Source organism: Podarcis raffonei, chromosome 11 (assembly GCF_027172205.1).
Source record: "Podarcis raffonei isolate rPodRaf1 chromosome 11, rPodRaf1.pri, whole genome shotgun sequence".
Classification (NCBI taxonomy): Eukaryota; Metazoa; Chordata; class Lepidosauria; order Squamata; family Lacertidae; genus Podarcis; species Podarcis raffonei.
Genome location: NC_070612.1, coordinates 3,590,432 through 3,609,510, shown reverse-complemented (window position 1 = coordinate 3,609,510; position 19,079 = coordinate 3,590,432). Strand labels below are relative to the sequence as shown.

The following is a 19,079-nucleotide window of genomic DNA, read 5'->3' as shown; positions in this document are numbered from 1 at the left end:
ATAGCTGTCAACCTTCCCTTTTTTTGTGGGAAATTTCCTTATTCCTGCGCAGTTTCCCGCTGCTATCCCAGATTGTTAGCTATCCCGTAGACTATCCCCGGGACAGGTGAGGCTGCTGATCCCTTATTTTCAAATCTGAAAGTTGACAGCTATGATGACTTCCGTGGCGCACACTATTCCCCAGTGCAGCCAGAGTGAGGCCCCAAATCCTCAAGCTTGCAGCATACTTTGTAAAGCAAATGAACCAAGGGTGGCGTAGCAATTGGGGAAAGCAGAGGCAAAGTGGCGGGGGGGGATGGGTGAAAGGAGAAGAAATTCCTAACTGTGTGTCTTGCTCTCTTCTTTTTGGTTCTATCAGTCCTCTGTTTATTTTTTTGGGTTTTTTGGTTGGTTTTTGTAACAAAAAAAAGTCCATTGGCACACCAAGGGGTGGTCACGCTTCTGCAGGGAGCCTCAAACGTTGTCCCTCTGCTTCACCTTGGACAGCTTGACGGCTTCCTCCTCGTCGCATTCGTGTTGGTGAAGGTGGTGCTGAGGCGGTTCGTCATGGCAACCGATCATCAGCTGGTAGACCAGCACGCCGGCCGTGGCTCCGAGGAAAGGAGCCACGATGGGGATCCACCACCAGCCCCTGCCAGTCCTGTGAGAGGCAAACACAAGGGAATGGATGGGTGAGATAGGAAGGTCGGCCAATCTGGCATTCTATCCGAAATTGCCTCAAGGCCCATTTCTCCTCTCAGAAGAGACTACCTGTCCCATCTCAGGAAGCACTCCCCATCCAGTGACAGCCTCTCCTGTTAGTAATTCAGTTTTTCCCCTAAAAGTAGACCTGAGGTCCAAGGACACCTGGAATTTAGCTTCATTTAGTTTTCAAAAAAAATGGAAAATATCACTCTAACTCAAACATCCTCCACTGAGCAATCCTAAACTCCTCCCTCTCACAATGGCAGCTGATACATGAGACTCCATGGATGGTGTTGACCTCAAAAATATCTCTCAGGAGGTCAGCCAAGGCCTTGCTTGCAATTAAATTGTCCTCAGATCCTACCTAGGCGCATAGACCAGGACTATGTCTTGACAGGGATATTGAGCCTCGGACACTAACTTTCCATCATTAAAGGCTCATCCAAATTTTAGGAAGGCGGATCAAAGTCCAAAAGCCACCCATAAAAGTCTCCAGTTGCTGTCAGTGTGTCCCAGTAAAAAACAACAACAGCAAAACACTGAAAGTGCTTGAGTTTCAGGTGCCTCCCCAAAGTTGTGGACTACAATTCCCATCATCCTTGACCGCTGGCTATGCTAGGTGGGGCTGATCGGAGCTGGAGTCCGAAGCTGCTGGAGGGCAGCTATTTATGCAATAGCACCTCCAAAACACCAGCCTTTGTAACAATACAATGTTCCCAAGCCAGAGTTCATTATTACGAGCTCCCTGCTCACAAATGAAAATTTAAATGAAAACAAACGCAAGCGAAGTCCTGTTGATGACGTTTTCTGCAAGGATGAAGAACCAGCCCTCCAGCTCTTATGTGCCTAAGCTACCATGGGCAAGGCCAGGGATGGTGGGAGTTGTAGTCTAGCAACCTCTGGAGGACCACCCATGCTCTACTGTGAAGGCACATCAACTTACGTGAAAACCTCTGAGCCCCAGCCAGCAATGGCAGTGAAGAGACGGGGTCCAAAGTCTCGAGCCGGGTTGACGGCATATCCAGAGTTGAAGCCCATGGATGTTCCAATGACCAAGATGACAAAGCCAACGGTGAAAGCCTCCAGTCCTTTGGGGACTGGGTTGTTGTGGGGGTCCACGATAGCCAAGACGCAGACGAGCAGGGCTGCTGTGCCAATGAACTGAGAAGGGGAAGGAGGAAGAGATGAGAATGTGGTTTTCCTCCGCCTCAAATTGTCTCCCTGTTGCACTTCTTACAGCATTCAGGCTCTTTTGGCTCAGAATGCCTTACAAAAGCCCTCCCATTCTTACCTGGTCAAAAAATCCATTGACGGGGGTCAAGTGCTTTGAAGGGTAAGTAGCAAATATCCCTGCGGTGGCGTTGGCACCCGTGACTAATAGCTGGCTCCCACCAAACTCATAAATAGCATCTAGAAAAAAAGGAAACAAAGTAGACATCTCATCAAAGCCTTGCCACCATTCCCAGTTTCTTTATATCATAAATATATGGTGAAGATTAGTCTTACTCTTGAGGGGGGATATATCAGTAGATAGGATACAGCGTGGATGGGGACCCTGTGCTCCCCCAAAGGGTTGGTTTTTTAAAAAAAATTTGTTTTTAAGAAACAAAGTTGGCTATTGGGGGGAAAATTCATTTATGTTTAAACCAGGAAAATCACACACACCCAAGAAGTTGATGGACCACAACTCCCATCATCCCTTGGTCAGGCTAGCTGGGGTTAGTGGGAGTTGGAATCCAACAGGACCGCAGGAAATTCCCCATCCCTGAATCCCAGTGCACTAACTGGGGGGACTCTAGGCAAAGTCTCAGCTTTAAAGGCAACAGGACCTCAATGTGTATTCCTTCAGCTCAGTTGCAGCTGGTCTTGATTCCCTCGTTCTAACGTTGAGGTTTGTAAGGTTCTATGGAAAAAGGGTTATTCCCCCTCCAGGGCCAAGATCTAAACACTGTTCACTTTGCCTGCCCACCAAAGGAAAGAGGAGCCCCACCAGACCAGAGAAGAAATGATGCAAAATACCGTATTTTTCGCTCTATAAGATGCACTTTCTCCCTCCTAAAACGTAAGGGGAAATGTGTGTGTGTCTTATGGAGTGAATTCAGGCTGCGCAGCTATCCCAGAAGCCAGAACAGCAAGAGGGATTGCTGCTTTCACTGCACAGATATCCCTCTTACTGTTCTGGCTTTTGGGATAGCTGTGCGAAGCCTCCTCAGGGCAGTGGGAGGAACGCTCCTGCTGCCCTGAAGAGGCTTTGCACGGCTATCCCAGAATCGCTGCACAGTGAAAGCAGAGATCCCTCTTGCTGTTCTGGCTTCTGGGATTCAGAATATTTTTTTTCTTGTTTTCCTCCTCCGAAAACTAGGTGCATCTTATGGTCTGGTGCATCTTATAGAGCGAAAAATACGGTAATTCCTGCCCTGAATTAAACTCCCATGTCCTAAAACTCTTATGAAGGAACTGTGTTGATTTCAAGTCCCCATTACCATTCCAGATCTAAGTCAGAAGGAAAGGCAGGTTCCAGAGGCTCAGGAAGACATGCTCAACCCATGCGCTTGCTCACTTACCATGGTACAAGCCGAAGACGATACCCGCTCCCAGGAATGCCCCGATGGTTTGTGCTAAGGAATAAATGGGCAACTTGAGCCAAGGTTCCCGGGCCATAAGGCACATAGCGAAGGTGACAGCAGGGTTCAAATGGGCACCTGTGGAAAAATGCCATGGTTAGGGTGCTTGTTTTGTTTCCAGGCACGCATAAGATGGAGAGGGCTTTGCACCGCAGAGAGTTGGGCTAGGTGAGACTTCCAACTGTACAATTCTATGGTTCTAAGGCTGCTCATATTACTGGGGACATCTCATAGGTGGTGCAACCCTCCAAGGATCAGGGATCCTTCTCATGACATGACTAAACATGTCAAAGTCTTGACGCAAAGGTTGCTTCTTGGAAAGAGGACAAGTTTGTTTCAGGGTAATGCAAAGCTGGAGCAAGTTTAATTTATGTCTAATTTAAACCACTTAAACCCCTGCCTCAATTATGCAAAGTAAGCTACTGCGCAAGAGTTCTCTCATCACACATGACTTAAATTTAAATGCATGTCTGCTTTAGAATAAGATAAATTCATGTTAAGTCCATGTTAAGGTTTCCTCCCAAGTAAGTGAGCCTGGGGCTGCAGCCTTCAAGTGCTGCTCTCAGTTCCTGGAAGGCGCAGGGAATACCTACTGACAGACAGTAAGATTCAGGTGGACCTAAATTTCACAATGGGAGGTCCTTAGTCAACTGTGGCCAAATCTGTGTCCTATCATAAAGTTCAGGCACATACCAGAGATCTGTCCAGCAATCAGAATTCCAAGTGTCACAGCAAAGCCAAAAGCCAGGTTGATGGTCAGGAACTGTCCGCTTTTTCCACCGCTGAGTATGGACTGGGCCACTGAACCACAACCAAACACCTGAAAGGAGGAAAAAAATCTTGGTCAAATCCAGTTTCATGGATCACATCCTCTAGCAGCACCAAAGTATAACTTTGCTTTATGAAAGGCACCCGGTGATTTCCCTTTCTATTCTTCAGGCATTCTAAGAGGTGATCCCGCTGCAGATGCCCACTAATCACATTCTCAGGTGTACAACCTTCCATCCTAAACTGAGCTTAGGAAAACCCAGTTTAGAGTGTTTACAGCGGAAGTTGGTTGTGCACAGCACTGATTGGCGGGAAGCAGTGATGTCACTAACTCATGCCTTCTGTCCTGGAGCAGTTTTTCAAAATGTAAATTGTTGGCTCTGATTTCATTGGGGAATTTGTGTAGTTGTTGTTTTTGTTTAGTTTTTTTAAATGCTTAATAATAAGTGGTGTTTTGAAAATGATGAAGGAAGGACAGCCCACCTGTAACATGCAGGTGGGGCAAGACAGTCTATTGAATTAGCTGATGGTTTGCTGGCTAGCGCAACTTTTGCAAACCTGGAATGAAGGCAGGCTGAAATTTAAAATCAAAACCAAACCAAGATTCCTTTTTTGCATCTATGCACTACAAAAAGTGCTAAAAGAGATGTCGATGTCTCACATGGATTTAAATACATTGTTGATCTTGTTGTTTTGATTAGTAGCCTGTAGTTTGGATCTATAACTATGCATTTAAATATCCTCCAAAATATCACAATTCAGAAGTAGAAAAACATTTGTGTCAATCTGCTGAGCCACGAATCATGCAGATCTTCACAAATCCAAAAATTCTAGGCTACTTCCAAACATTTGTGTATTGAGCATTCACCTTAACTTGTTTGTGGGAAAATCAGAAAACAAGGTCTGCTTAATGTCTTGCTTTCAGGGAGGCTAGACAATGTTGCATCCTCAGTCCCACTGAAAGCACCAGGGAGAAAAACACAGACCATCCAAGAACTGCAGCCTAGCTCAGCTTGGCATGAATTATCATTCTGCCACATTATCGCATAGCCCACATGGCAGGTGGGCTTCAACAGCTGCTGACAACAGAATCGACGGCTGGGTATAAAACAAAGATATATTCACTGGGCACACAGGAACCAGCATGATATTTGAGACACAGGATTCGGCCATCTGATTGGCACACATGCTATATACGTTAGCAAAGCTTCAATCCAAAAATCTCAAGATGGACAGTAGAATAACCAAGCAAAAGAGCTGAATTTCTTCAGTCACAACAGGCTGCATAATTCCACATTTCCTGCTGCACAGTTTTGATTAGCTTGGCACAGAATGTGGACTTTAGTGATTTTGAAGTACGCTGTATGCACAGTGTAATGGATAAGTTTATCAGCGTGCCTACAGAAAAGAACTTTTATTTCTGCATTATGCAAGCCAGTCCTCTGTTTGCCTTTATGATTAGGGATCCTCCCCTTCCTTAAACAGACAAAGTGGTTCCCCCCCTCTCTGTTTTTCTGCTCCTTGTTGGACACAAAGAGCTCTGAAGGGTTATTTGCCCTTCAACTTTGTCCTACGACCTCTGAATCAGTACAGGACAAACACACACACACACACACACAAGTCTTTGCAGTGTGTATGTTCGACTAGCCCAGAAAGAATGTTATCGCCCAAAGTCACAACTTCCCTGTGAGGGAGGTCAAGGTGACGAAGCATGAAGCGCAAACAGCCTTTGCAAACCAGCCTTAACCGCAGCAACAGGGGCCGATTCAAAGCTTCCGGGAAAACTGGATTCTTTTGAACAATGAAACCTGGCTCAGTCGGAGTTGCTCAAGGCTTTTGTCAAATCTCGGGGCTCCGAGACCTTGAATTAGAGAACGGCCTCACATAGTGGAGCGTGAGAGATGGAGATTAAAAGGAGTGACTGACAGGCCACAAAACCACGCATTTCTTGAAACTTATTTCCTCCTGAGCCCAATGTTGCTAAGAGCCATAGCTGTCAACGTTTCCCTTTTTTTAAGGGAAATTCCCTTATTCCGAATAGGATTCCTCGCAAGAAAAGGGAAAAGTTGACAGCTATGCTAAGAGCACGCAGGAAACTTTTGTCCCAGAGTTGGGGTCAGCCCAGAGATTTACGGAGCCTGGGGTGCAAAGTCTAAATGGCACCCCAAATTGTGTGCCACCCATTTGCACAATTGAGAGCACAATTTATCAGAGTGTTTTTCCACGTAAAAGGCATCAGGAAGAGAACAGACAGCTCTCCTTCACCCACAATTCCACTTTCCCATGCAAGAAGTTTTTCATTCCCCCTGCCATTTCCTCCAGGAAAGCCCACTGTTTACTTCTGAATCATCACAGAAATCAGTCGGGTTTTCTGAAGATTGACATTTGTTCCGATTCAGCAGCAAACGGTGGGTTTTCCCTGGGAAAGCGGCAAGGCAAAGGAAAAACCTCTCGTTCTGGACAAAGAGAATAAAACATGGGCCACATGCAAGTGTGGAAGAGTCCTCTGTGGTGATTGACAGGAGGACTGCCCAAGGGAGAGCGGCCCCATGGGGCAGATCCGTCTGTGTTTGCCTTTCTCCAGCGCTGCTCTTTTTGAAAAACAGCCAAGCCTCCTCTGTTCACAGCTCTCCTTTGTTGCGGTGCCTAAACAACAGCAAATACCAGCGAATGCTAATCCAACCTGCCAAAATCAGTCAGCTAGGCCATCCGTCACAAACACCCAGTTAAAAACACGAAAGGCTGACATTTAAAGGAACAGAGGTTCTGAGCTCCTAGCGACGAGATCCCTTCACGCAAAGAGGAGGTGGGGGATCAGTTCACCTTAAAGTTTAAAAATCTGGCGCCCTGGAACAAGAGGGCTTTGCTTGCCACTGGTGATGGCTGCAGCACACATTCTGCAAATCTCTGCTGGTGGCCAGTGTGTTGCAGCTGGAGAAGGCCATAGTTCAGTGGCAGACATCTTCCTTGCATGCGGATGGTCGTAAGCTTAATCCCTGGCTTCTCCAAAGAGGCCTGGGAGAAAACCTTGCCCGAAAGCCCAGATAACTGCTGCCAGTCAGTGCAGACAATACTAGCTAGATGGCGCAGCTCAGAAGATGCAGCTTCCTGTGCTGCTATGTTGCTCAAGTCTTTTCAGGAGGTGGGCCTTCGGTGCAAGTGAACAGAAGTGCAAACCTTTTCGGATTGGCTAAAAGAAAATCTCTTTTAAAGTAAGCAAATTTGAGTACAACTGCGAGTTTCTTTAACCTTTGGAAGAGGATGGGTTGGAAGAAAAACCTTCCAAGCCTGCCACCTGCACAATGCAATCTTCCCCAACCTGGTGCCCTCCAGGTGTATTTGATTACCGCTCCTGTGGCCAGGCTGGCTGAGGCTGATAGCATCCTCTGCAACATTTCTTCAGTGAAAATAGGGACATCGAAAAGCAGGACTTTTGGGGATGAAATCACAAACAGAGATGGCTTCTGTAATTCCACGGTTGTCCCTGGAAATCAGGGCAGATGGAGGGTCTGGAAACCACCAAGATGGTTGAAGCTGTCATAGTGCATCGGATCTGGGGACTAAATTGAGGAGAGAAAACCTCTCTCTCTCTCTCTCTCTCTCTCTCTCTCTCTCTCTCTCTCTCTCTGTGTGTGTGTGTGCGCGCGCGCGCACGCATGCGCAAATCTCTGCTCTTGAATGAGATGCCTCAATCTCTCTGTGACTACAGTAAAAAGTCCAAATGGCATGAGTGTGAGCAAGTCTGGGATACCGTATTTTTTGCTCTATAAGACTCACTTTTCCCCTCCTAAAAAGTAAGCGGAAATGTGTGTGCATCTTATGGAGCGAATGCAGGCTGCGCAGAAGCCAGAACAGCAAGAGGGATTGCTGCTGCTTTCACTGCACAGCGATCCCTCTTGCTGTTCTGGCTTCTGAGATTCAGAATATTTTTTTTCTTGTTTTCCTAGGTGCGTCTTGTGGTCTGCTGCATCTTATAAAGCGAAAAATACGGTAAATCATATCGTAAGAACATAAGGAGAGGATCCTGCTGGATCAGGCCAATTGTATTCTGTTCCAACAGTAGCCAACCAGATGCCTGCAAGCCCAAGAGCTCAATTTCCCCTCTTGTGGTTTCCAGAAACTGGCATTCGGAAGCATCGCTGCCTCCAACTTCCTCTGTGTTAGGAAGCCACCTTCAGATCACTGTCTTAACGGCAAGCAGGGAAATCCCAGATGTTTGCCTTCCCCCTTTGAACTCTCCCCCCCTTAAAAAAAAACTTTCTTCCAGATGTCACTACAAAAGATCTGGACACTTTAGCAAAGGCAGGAAAAGAGAGCGGAGGATTAAGAAGCGACTTCCAGGCAGGACTTTATCCTTGCATCTGGTTCAGAAGCGAATAGTGTTCGCCACCAGAGAACAAAGCGGGGCATCTGGCAATGCAAACAGGCCAGCACCCCAAGATTTGAGGGGAGAAGAGGTTAGGGATCAGCTGCACAGCACAGGACCCTCAGAGGGGTGCAATATCATAAGTTCTACTGATGCGTAAGGTCATGCAGTTGCAACTCAGCACAGCAAGTCCTGCAGAGAGCTGCTCTGGTGTTCCCACGCAGGCACAGCTGCCCAAACAACGGATTCAAATGACAAGGAAGGAGATTTCGATTAAACATTGAGGAGAACTTTCTGGTGGCAAGGGCCGTTTGACAGTGGAACTGACCCCCTTGGAAGGTGGTCCATTCATTTAAAAACATTCAATTTTAAACAGAGGCTGGATGGCCCATCTGTCAGGGGTTGTTCTGTCCGTTCTACCCGGACACTGAGGTCCAACACCGAGGGCCCTCTGGCGGTTCCCTCACTGTGAGAAGCCAAGTTACAGGGTACCAGTCAGAGGACCTTCTCGGTAGTGGCACCCGCCCTGTGGAACACCCTCCCACCAGATGTCAAAGAGAACAACAACTACCAGACTTTTAGAAGACATCTGAAGGCAGCCCTGTTTAGGGAAACTTTTAATGTTTAATAGACTATTGTATTTTAATATTTTGTTGGAAGCTGCCCAGAGTGGCTGGGGAAGCCCAGCCAGATGGGCAGGGTATAAATAAATTATTATTATTATTATTATTATTATTATTATTATTATTATTATTATCATCATCATCATCATCATCTTCATCGAAGGGGGTTGGACTAGATGATCATCAGGGTCCCTTCCAACTCTACAGATCTGTGATTCTCTAACTTTCTTATTGATGTAAATATCCAGCGTTCGGAGCAGGCATAGTTGCATCCAGATCAAGATCACAGCAGAAGGCGACAAAATTGCAAGTTGTGTGCATAACGCTCCGGTTTGGCCTCACACAACAAGGCGGCTTTTGCAACAGGACATTTCTCCCTGCTGTTTGGCAAGTTTATGGCACTCTCGAAGTTGCCCCTTTCTCTTTCCTTCCAGGGGTTTGGGTCCCATTTTATTGGGGCTGCTGTGTGCTCAGCTGCCCCGCCCTGCCAAGCCGGATGGGTGTGTACCCGCAGGTAGATAAGAAGCCCTCCAGGTAGAGAGACCTTGCCCAACAGTTACTGCCTCTTATGCAGATGTTTAAGAGCCTACTAGTCCCTGCTAAAGTTCATCTTCCTGTAGCTACTCCTTATATATTATTACTCATTTAAAAACACACCAATGGAAGCTGTTTCCTTGTTGAAAGCAAATCCCTGGAGCATTCGCAGGGTGGACTGTTTCACCTGGAGGCTTTTGCAGGCTTCCATTGCTCTAATGAAGATGTGATATGGATCTCGAATGATTGCAGGGCGTGTTGAGATTAATTTCTTAAACCTGGCACTGATCGAAACGTTTTCTGAGAAGCAGGAATTCCCTAAGGCGTACAGGAGTGAAAGTTCTCACTGCAGAAAAAGCTGAAGTTCTCACTAAGGCTTTAAGAAACCCGAGTTGAGATTACCACACAGAGTTTTACACGTTTACTCAGAAGTCCCTCTGCATTGGTGGTGGAGGAGAACCTCAGCTTCTTAAGGAGGGTTTCCAGCAGGCAAAGTGCTTTTGCACTCACACCTCCCTGCCTCCCACAATCCATGCCAGAGCGAGAGCCAGGTATTGAATTGAATTGAATTTTATTATTACGGCCACAGACCAGTTCCAGCTCACTTACAACATCAGGGAAATCATAAAACACAACAGGAATCCATTGAATTGCAATTGGGTATAACAAAGACAATTCAGATATAGCGACAGTTAAAAATATATATTAAATCTTGATCACTACAATATAACCTAAAATTGTCTTAATCATTTTGGTAGGACAGCTTGTTCCCTGAGTTTTATGGCAGTCGCACAGAATTTGGCCACCGTTAGCGTGATCTCTAGATCCTTGTCCTCTACCAGGAGTTTTAGGCACTGAAGTTCAGACCCATTTGGAGATTTTTGTATTGAGACGAACTGCGAGTGAAGCCCTTTGCCTCCTATTTCTGGGTGGAAATTGCAAGGATAATTTACCCCCAATAATCCTGTTCAGTCCTCTCCTGGTTCTGAGAGAGTAAGGAAGCGCCTGGCCCCTGCCTCTTCTTCTTCCTCTTCTTCCTCCTCTTCCTCCAGCTCTGAAGCTTCCCCTGCCTCTCACTCTTGCCTCCTGGTCGGCCCAGTTCCCCACAAACCACTGCCCCCCTCTTTCAAGCCAGACTCCAGCCCCTCTTCCCCCAGAGTCCTGCCAATCCTAGACCCCCCCTTTTGGGGGATCGTTGAGAGGAGCTCTGGGTTTGCGTCACCCAGGACATTTCCCTTACGGCTCCCATTGCGCCTTCATCTGTGCAATGGGTCTAAATGGGTCTGTGGGGTGTGTTTTGCCCCTGCAGAATGGCTCTCGGACTGTGAGCTTCCAGGGTGTGCTCAGTGCCTGGTCCTGCTGCCTGCGAGGAGCTGATAAAGAGAGCAGATGGGGCCTGATGGCTCCTCGAGACAAGCAGCTATGGGGGCCTCCTGCTTGGCCCAGGGCGCCACACCCCATGGCCAGCCTCTTCCCCCCTCCTGCTCCTCAGCCCCACCAAGCTGGGCCCCCAGAGGAGGAGGAGGAACTTTGGCCCAAGGTATAAAAGGCTTCAGACGCTGGTGATCAGAAGGTCGGCGGTTCCAATCCCCGTGAAGGGTGAGCTCCCATTGCTTGGTCCCTGCTCCTGCCAACCTAGCAGTTCTAAAGCACATCAAGTGCAAGTAGATAAATAGGTACCACTCCGGCGGGAAGGTAAACGGCGTTTCCGTGCGCTGCTCTGGCTCACCAGAAGCGGCTTAGTCATGCTGGCCACATGACCCGGAAGCTGTACACCGGCTCCCTCGGCCAATAAAGCGAGATGAGCACCGCAACCCCAGAGTTGGTCACAACTGGACCTAATGGTCAGCCTGAAAGAAGCTCCTGGCTCAGCCCAGAAGGTTTTCTCCAGCAGCCGAGAGAAGCTCCCAGTCCCAGCCCACAACCAGCCATCATGGCGCAACTCATCACCACTGCCTGGAGCAAAGTGGATGTGAAGTGAATGAGTGAAGGAGCCAGGAAAATAGAGAGGGAACTTGGGGGTGGGAGGAAAGGCAGCTTTTAAATCTGTATTGGATCTGTATTCATTTGGTGCATTGGTTGTGCTACTTCCTCCTCGGATTTCAGTCTAAGATTGCAATCCTATGCATGCTTCCCTGGGAGCAAGCCCCACTGAATAGAGTGTAGCTTACTTCAGAGTAAACTGCCTCAGGTTGGACTCATAGCTGTCAACGTTTCCCTTTTCTTGCGAGGAATCCTATTCGGAATAAGGGAATTTCCCTTTTAAAAAGGGGAAAGTTGACAGCTGTGGTTGGACTGTCCAATAATTAAATTTGCACACATCTTCATGCATCCTAATAAACACTTGCATTTAAAATGATGCAATTTTTAAAATAAATATTTACATTTAAAATAATACATTATGAAGGGGAAACTTTTGGCTTAATTCACCCAGGTGTCTTTTCAGTCCCTGGAGAGGTCTTCCTAACTGATTAATGTAACCAGCTAAGGCTGTGGTCCTAACCCCATTTACCTGGAAGCAAGCCCCGCTGTTGAATTCAAAGGGATTTACTTCTAAGGAGACATGGTTTGGATTGCGCTCTAATCAATTAAATTTACAGCTCTGGTTTTCGCTCAGTTAAATCCTATAAGGGCTTCTCTGGCGTTCTGCCACGAAAGCTGAACTTGGGAACAGATCAGATGCCTTTCAGGACACTTTGAAAACACTTCCTTGTTCCCAGCACTCTGAAGGATCTCTTAACAGACAGCTCCTCCCATTCCCTCTGAAGTCGGGGCATACATATAGAGAAATTATACACAGTGACTTCCCTCTTTAATGCCATTTTAAAGGCTTTTCACGAAATCATTAGTTAGCCCTTGCCTTTTCCATCCTTCCCTCCGTTCCCCATGTCTGATCCCACATTACTGTGAAACTTTAAATTGTAACCTTTGTGGGGCAGGGGCCTGTCTGCTTGGGTTTGGGTTTTTAAAAAGTTATCCAGTAAATTGCCATGTACAAGATGGCAGATCTGCATGGGTGTAATAATAATAATAATAATAATAATAATAATAATAATAATAATTTATTTCTACCCTGCCCATCTGGCTGGGTTTCCAACAAGACAGTGCAGTACAGTGGTGAGAGCTGGTGCCTGATGAAAATCGATTGCAGCCGGTAATAGATGGCTAAAATGGGAGGGGTAGGAGGGAGCTGTCAATGGAGTTGAAAAATAAGAAGCTAGAAGATGGAAAAGGTATAGTCAGGTCTCAGTGAAACGACAGGGGTTCTGCCACCGAGTTGTGCTACAACAGCCCGAGACCTCTGGCCTTCAGGAATTCAGCCCAGGGGTAGATGGAAGATAATTTTATTCTTAGCGCTTCTGGCCAGACATTCCTGTGCAGGATGGCTTGTTACTGAATAATACCCGGCCGCTGGTGGGAGCTGGCCGATGGGGGCGAATGGCAGGGTCCTGATAGCTGGGAATCTCTCTCCAGCTTTTGGAATGAGGTATGCATCAGTGCTTGGTGAGTGTGGCAACCCTCCAGCACATTGGAGAGTGAGGACAGAGGGAACTGAAAGGAGGAATCTGAAGCTGAAATGGACAGCAGCTCTCCAGTATTTCAGATCTCTTCTAGCCCTCCCTAGAGACCCCAGGGGTTCAATCGAAGGGCTTCCTCGATGTTAGACCTTCTATAAATTGAACAGTTAAGTGCCGAGGTACCACAGCAAGCAAGGCTTTCAAAGTAAAACCCATTCAGACCAATCTCACATTCCCAGCAGAGAGGCAAAGCAGTCAACTGGGGCTGTGATAATTGTGAACATTTGTGTCGACAATGGCAAGTGACACACACACACATACATCTGAAAACACCCACCACACCCGACAGGGAAAGCCAACAGCACTGACCGCACAACCCACACACATAGGGGTCCTTCGGACAACCTATTTCCACAGAATCCCCATCTCTAGACAATTCCAGGCTGCCACTTTTTTCAGGTGGGTTTTCAGTCACCTGCCAGCAAATTAACGTTGTGCCATTTGAGCAAAACAAGTCCAATTCCCGCAAAAAAGGTAAGGTTTTTAGAGACGAGGGAAGGGAAGGGAGGAAAATGTGCTGGAAAGCACAGGATGACGCTCACTTAATGCAACAATGTCTAACCTCCCTGCAAACATTTCAGAACAAATGCTCCATCAACGGCTGACGCTGTACCACCTCTCTACCCAGCAGACTTTGGGCAAGCAGATCGGGAATGCTCAAGGAGCAGGTCATCTGGAAGCCACTTCTCTGATTTTTTTAATGATTTTAAAAAAGGGATGCAGCTAAGCAACAGCTCCCAGATGCTCAGAGTCTTCGGGAGCATTTGCCTTGAAAAACTGCTGAGCAGTTTCTGCAATGGTATTTCCCTCTTTCACAGTGGCAAACTTAAAAGAAGTTGTTTTTTAAAAGCAACAACACAAAACATATATATTCTGTTTTTCAGGCTATGTACACACCGTACATTTAAAGCACATGTAAACCACACTTTCCTCCTCCCAAGAATGCGAGGAACTGTAGTTTATTTCTCCACAGGGCCACATTTCTCAGCACTCTTAACAAACTACAGTTCCTAGGATTTTTGGGGGGGGGTTGTTTGGTTTGGGGGGGTTGCAGGTTCTGACAGTATAGCTGCCTCGTGCATTTTGGAAGAGAAAGGAGCCAAGCTGGGCTATTGCAAGTTACATGTGAGATTTACATAGGTAAAGGTAAAGGGACCCCTGACCGTTATGTCTAGTCATGGCTAACTCTGGGGTTGCGGCGCTCATCTCGCTTTATTGGCCGAGGGAGCCGGCGTACAGCTTCCAGGTCATGTGGCCAGCATGACTAAGCCGCTTCTGGTGAACCAGAGCAGCGCACGGAAATGCTGTTTACCTTCCCACCAGAGTGGTACCTATTTATCTACTTGCACTTTGACGTGCTTTCGAACTGGGCAAGCACTTGGGGTTCTTTCGCTTATGATGCAGTGCAAAGCGTAATTTTGCCAGTGAAGGCTTGCTCAGCCAGGAGCTACTGCTGGTGTTGGCACTCTCAAAAAGTGGGGGCCGCTTTCACAGTTTAAGTGCACACCTAAAACTGCCTCTACCAACCTAGTGGCCTCCAGTTGTTTTGAACTCTGTGCTGGTTACAGTTGTAGTCCAAAACTTCTGGAGAGCACCATGTTGGCAAAGTCACTTAGACTCAGTTCTCAATCTGTGAAATGGGATTTTATGAGGAGGGCATACCTTACAAGGCTATTGTGAAAACAAAACATTGCTCCTAAGAATATTAACTGTAGAATTCTGCTTATGAATTCATGCGCTGAATGCAAACTTGCCTGCAGTTCTATCTTTTTGGAGAGTCAATTTGGCTGGCTGTGTCAACATGCAGGCTTTCAGGTTACACAGAACGCTTCAAGACTGTTTGCTGCCGTTCTGTGTAACTCAAAATCTTTCCTGTTCCAAGACATTTTGACCTTTGAAAGTGTTTTATTTCCAATTCCTCCCTAGCTTCTGAAGACAACCCTTTCCACCAGGACACAAGGAAAGGGGAATTTCTGTTGCTAAACATCCCGTTAAAAGCAGTTGTGCAGAGGCAAGAGGGTCTTCCAGAACCAAAATTTCTGCCAAACACTTTTTAACCTCTGAGGATCACACAGAATCACCACTCAACAAACTATCCCACAACTTTTCTGAGAATCTGAATCTGGGCTCTTACGTCTGTGCAATACAATAAATCCAAAACGTCTCCTGTCTCCCAAGCCCATTGCTCCCCCAAAATCCACTTACCACCAGGATCAAGGTTCCCAGACACTCAGCCAGGGCCTGGCGGATAAGTCTATTCCTGATCCGCAGCCTCAAGCCAATGGCTGAGAGAAGGTCCTTCTGCCGTCCCATGATCTCTGCCTGGTCTCTTCTCCGCTTTCTGTGTCAAGTTGAGCAAGAGTCCTTCTCAGCTCTCCAAGCTTGGCTCTCTGTAGCTCTGGAGCAGACCTGCCTCGCCTTATAAACGTGCAGAAAGGGAGAGGAATCCTGGACACACCTCCCCTGAAAAACTCCACCCTCACCAACTCAACTTCAACTGCAATTTCTCCCACTCCTTCTTCCTTTTTTTCTTGACAGCGTAAGGCTGAGTGGGCGGTTTTGCCAGCTCCTCTGCTCCACCCCCTCCAGTAGTATTACTCATGTGCAGTTAAAACCACAACCCAACTGATTCAACTCATTCCACCAGCGGCACTGCTTTTGTCAACCTGGCGCCCTCCAGATCAGGGGAAGTACAGTGGTACCTCGGTTTAAGTACTTAATTAGTTCCAGAGGTCCGTTCTTAACCTGAAACTGTTCTTAACCTAAAGCACCACTTTAGCTAATGGGGCCTCCTGCGGCTGCTGCGCCGCCGGAGCCCGATTTCTGTTCTCATCCTGAAGCAAAGTTCTTAACCTGAGGTACTATTTCTGGGTTAGCAGAGTCTGTAACCTGAAGTGTATGTAACCCGAGGTACCACTGCAATAATAATAATAATAATAATAATAATAATAATAATAATAATAATTTATTTGTACCCTCCCATCTGGCTGGGCTTCCCCAGCCACTCTGGGCGGCTTCCAACAAAGATTAAAAATACATTAAAATGTCACACATGAAAAACCTCCCTAAACAGGGCTGCCTTCAGATGTCTTCTAAATGTCAGGTAGCTGTTTATTTCCTTGACATCTGATGGGAAGGCATTCCACAGGGCGGGTGCCACCACCGAGAAGGCCCTCTGCCTGGTTCCCTGTAGCTTTGCTTCTCACAGTGAGGGAAATGCCAGAAAGCCCTCTGTGCTGGACCTCAGTGTCCAGGCAGAACAATGGGGGTGGAGACGCTCTTTCAGGTATACTGGGCTGAGGCCGTTTAGGGCTTTAAAGGTCAGCACCAACACTTTGAATTGTTGTCAGAAACGTACAGGGAGCCAATGTAGGTCTTTCAGGACCGGTGTTATATGGTCTCGGTGTCTGCTCTATTCTGTCTTGTTCAGAACCCACATGGAGTCCTGTGTCCAGTTCCGGGCACCACAATTTAAGAAGATTATTGACAAGCTGGAAGGTGTGCAGAGGAGGGAGATCAAGGTGATGAAGGGTCTGGAAACCAAGCCTTACGAGGAATGGTTAAAAGAGCTGGGTATGTTTAGCCTGGAAAAGAGGAGACTGATAGTTGACATGACAGCCATCTTCGGATATCTAAAGGGCTGTCATATGGAAGATGGAGCAAACCTGTTTTCTGTTGCTCCTGAGGATTGGACCCAAACCAATGGATTAAAGGCAAGAAAGGAGATTCTGACTAAATGGATTGTCAGAGCTGTTTGGCAGCAGAATGCTGTTGGGGGTTCCTTAGCTGTGATTTCTGCCTCGCAGGGAGTTGAACTAGATGGCCCTTTGTGTAAGTTACCAGATTTTTTTCAATGAATCCGGGGACACTTTTCAACTTCAATGGATTTTGTATGGGGACGGATTTGTGAATCCGGGGACTGTCCATGGGAAACGGGGACATCTGGTAACCTTACCTTTGTGTCCCTTCCAAGTCTTCAATAATACGATTCTATTACCTGTTCCACAGCAAGATAAATAATTTTTTCTGTTCTTTGGAAAAGTTCTGCTCAGTAGCTCCAGGTAGTTCTGCTCAAATGCTCAGTAGCTCCAGGTAGATATCTCCTTCTGCCTGACACATTTTCAAAGGACTGCATCATCTTCCTTAGTGTTCAGGACCACAAACCAGATTCACGAGGGTGCAAATTAATCAAAGAATCATAGAGTCATAGAATTGTAGACACATCCCAGCTTGTCAACATCCTTCTTCAATTGTGGTGCCCAGATTTGGACACAGTACTACAGGTGAGGTCTGACCAAGGTACTATTACTTCCCTTGATCTGGACACTATACTTCTGTTGATGCAGACTAGAATAGCATTAGCTTTTTTGCTGCTGCATCACACTGTTGGCTCATGTTTACCTTGTGGTCCACCAAGACCCCTAGATCCTTTCCACATGTACTATTGGCAAGCCAGATGCCTCTCACCTTATATTTGCTCAGCTGGTGTAGAACCTCACATTTGTCACTGTTGAAATTCAATTTGTTAGTTTGGGCCCAGTTCACGCATCCATTAAGGTCATTTTGTGGTTTTTTGTTTTTGTTTTTTTAAAAGATATTTATTGAAGTTTTACAAAAAGAGGAAAATTACAAAATAAAAAGAAAACAGAAAAAAGAACAAAAATACAAAAATACATAGAAAAAAAGATAAAAGATACAGAAAAGGTAGATAAAAAATAATTAAAAACAAATCAATTTTTTCATATCTTAAATTTCATTTGCTTATTTCCCTGACCTCCTCACACCTCCCTTTTTTGTATTCCCGTTCACATAGTTAATTCAGCAAATCCTTACTCTCTTTCTTTTATCTTAACTCTATATCTCAACATATTATAACTTTATATTTTAATCCGTTATCAATCCATTTTTACATATTCTTATTAACCTTGTTGCTAAGGCCGCTTGATTTCAATCCAACATCATTTTAACATTCATTAATTTTACAATGTTTCTGCAAATAGTCTTTAAATTTCTTCCAATCTTCTTCCACCGACTCTTCTCCCTGGTCTCGGATTCTGCCAGTCATTTCCGCCAGTTCCATATCGTCCATCACTTTCATCTGCCATTCTTCCAGGGTGGGTAAATCTTGTGTCTTCCAATACCTTGCGATGAGTATTCTTGCTGCTGTTGTAGCGTACATAAAGAAAGTTCTATCCTTCTTTGACACCAATTGGCCGACCATGCCCAGGAGAAAGGCCTTTGGTTTCTTCAAGAAGGTATATTTAAATACCTTTTTCATTTCGTTATATATCATCTCCCAGAAAGCCTTTATCCTTGGGCACGTCCACCAAAGGTGAAAGAATGTACCTTCATTTTCTTTGCATTTCCAACATTTATTATCGGCAAATGATAGATTTTTGCAAGCTTGACTGGTGTCATGTACCACCTGTATATCATTTTCATAATATTCTCTCTTAAGGCATTACATGCCGTAAATTTCATACCTGTGGTCCACAACTGTTCCCAGTCACCAAACATAATGTTATGTCCAACATCTTGTGCCCATTTAATCATAGCAGATTTAACTGCTTCATCCTGAGTATTCCATTTCAACAGCAAGTTATACATTCTTGAAAGTATATTTGTTTTGGGATCTAACAGTTCTGTTTCCAATTTTGATTTTTCCACCTGGAAGCCAATTTTTTTGTCCAAATTGTAAGCCTCCCTTATTTGATAATAGTGAAGCCAGTCTCGCACTTTATCTTTTAATTTCTCAAAACTCTGCAATTTCAATTTGTCTCCTTCTTGTTCCAAAATTTCCCAATATTTCGGCCATTTGGCCTCCATATTGAGCTTTTTCTGAGCCTTTGCTTCCATCGGTGACAACCACCTTGGGGTTTTATTTTCAAGTAAGTCCTTATAT

At 45.9% G+C, this 19,079-nt stretch overlaps 2 protein-coding genes across 3 annotated transcripts in view; both read right to left on the bottom strand.

Annotated features, from left to right (window-relative positions):
• The window catches only part of TPGS2 (tubulin polyglutamylase complex subunit 2), a 190,199-nt gene that overhangs the window by 141,351 nt on the left and 29,769 nt on the right, over window positions 1-19,079 (bottom strand). The window lies entirely within an intron of this gene.
• AQP3 (aquaporin 3 (Gill blood group)) lies at window positions 366-15,628 on the bottom strand. Its single transcript, XM_053409015.1, has 6 exons — window positions 15,383-15,628; window positions 4,002-4,128; window positions 3,249-3,386; window positions 1,976-2,094; window positions 1,628-1,845; window positions 366-640 (listed from the first exon to the last, which is right to left on the bottom strand). Exons 1-6 carry the CDS (start codon window positions 15,488-15,490, stop codon window positions 454-456), a joined length of 897 nt encoding a protein of 298 aa, XP_053264990.1. The 5' UTR covers window positions 15,491-15,628; the 3' UTR covers window positions 366-453.

What these genes read in the sequence shown, in the direction of transcription:
- AQP3 (XM_053409015.1), bottom strand. Translation starts at nt 15,490, where the DNA reads ATGGGACGGCAGAAGGACCTTCTCTCAGCCATTGGCTTGAGGCTGCGG. An exon ending in GATTGCTGGACAGATCTCTG is followed by an intron (nt 3,387 to 4,001) that starts GTATGTGCCTGA and finishes ATTTTTCCACAG; the next exon opens with GTGCCCATTTGAACCCTGCT. An exon ending in CGTCTTCGGCTTGTACCATG is followed by an intron (nt 2,095 to 3,248) that starts GTAAGTGAGCAA and finishes CTTTTTTTCTAG; the next exon opens with ATGCTATTTATGAGTTTGGT.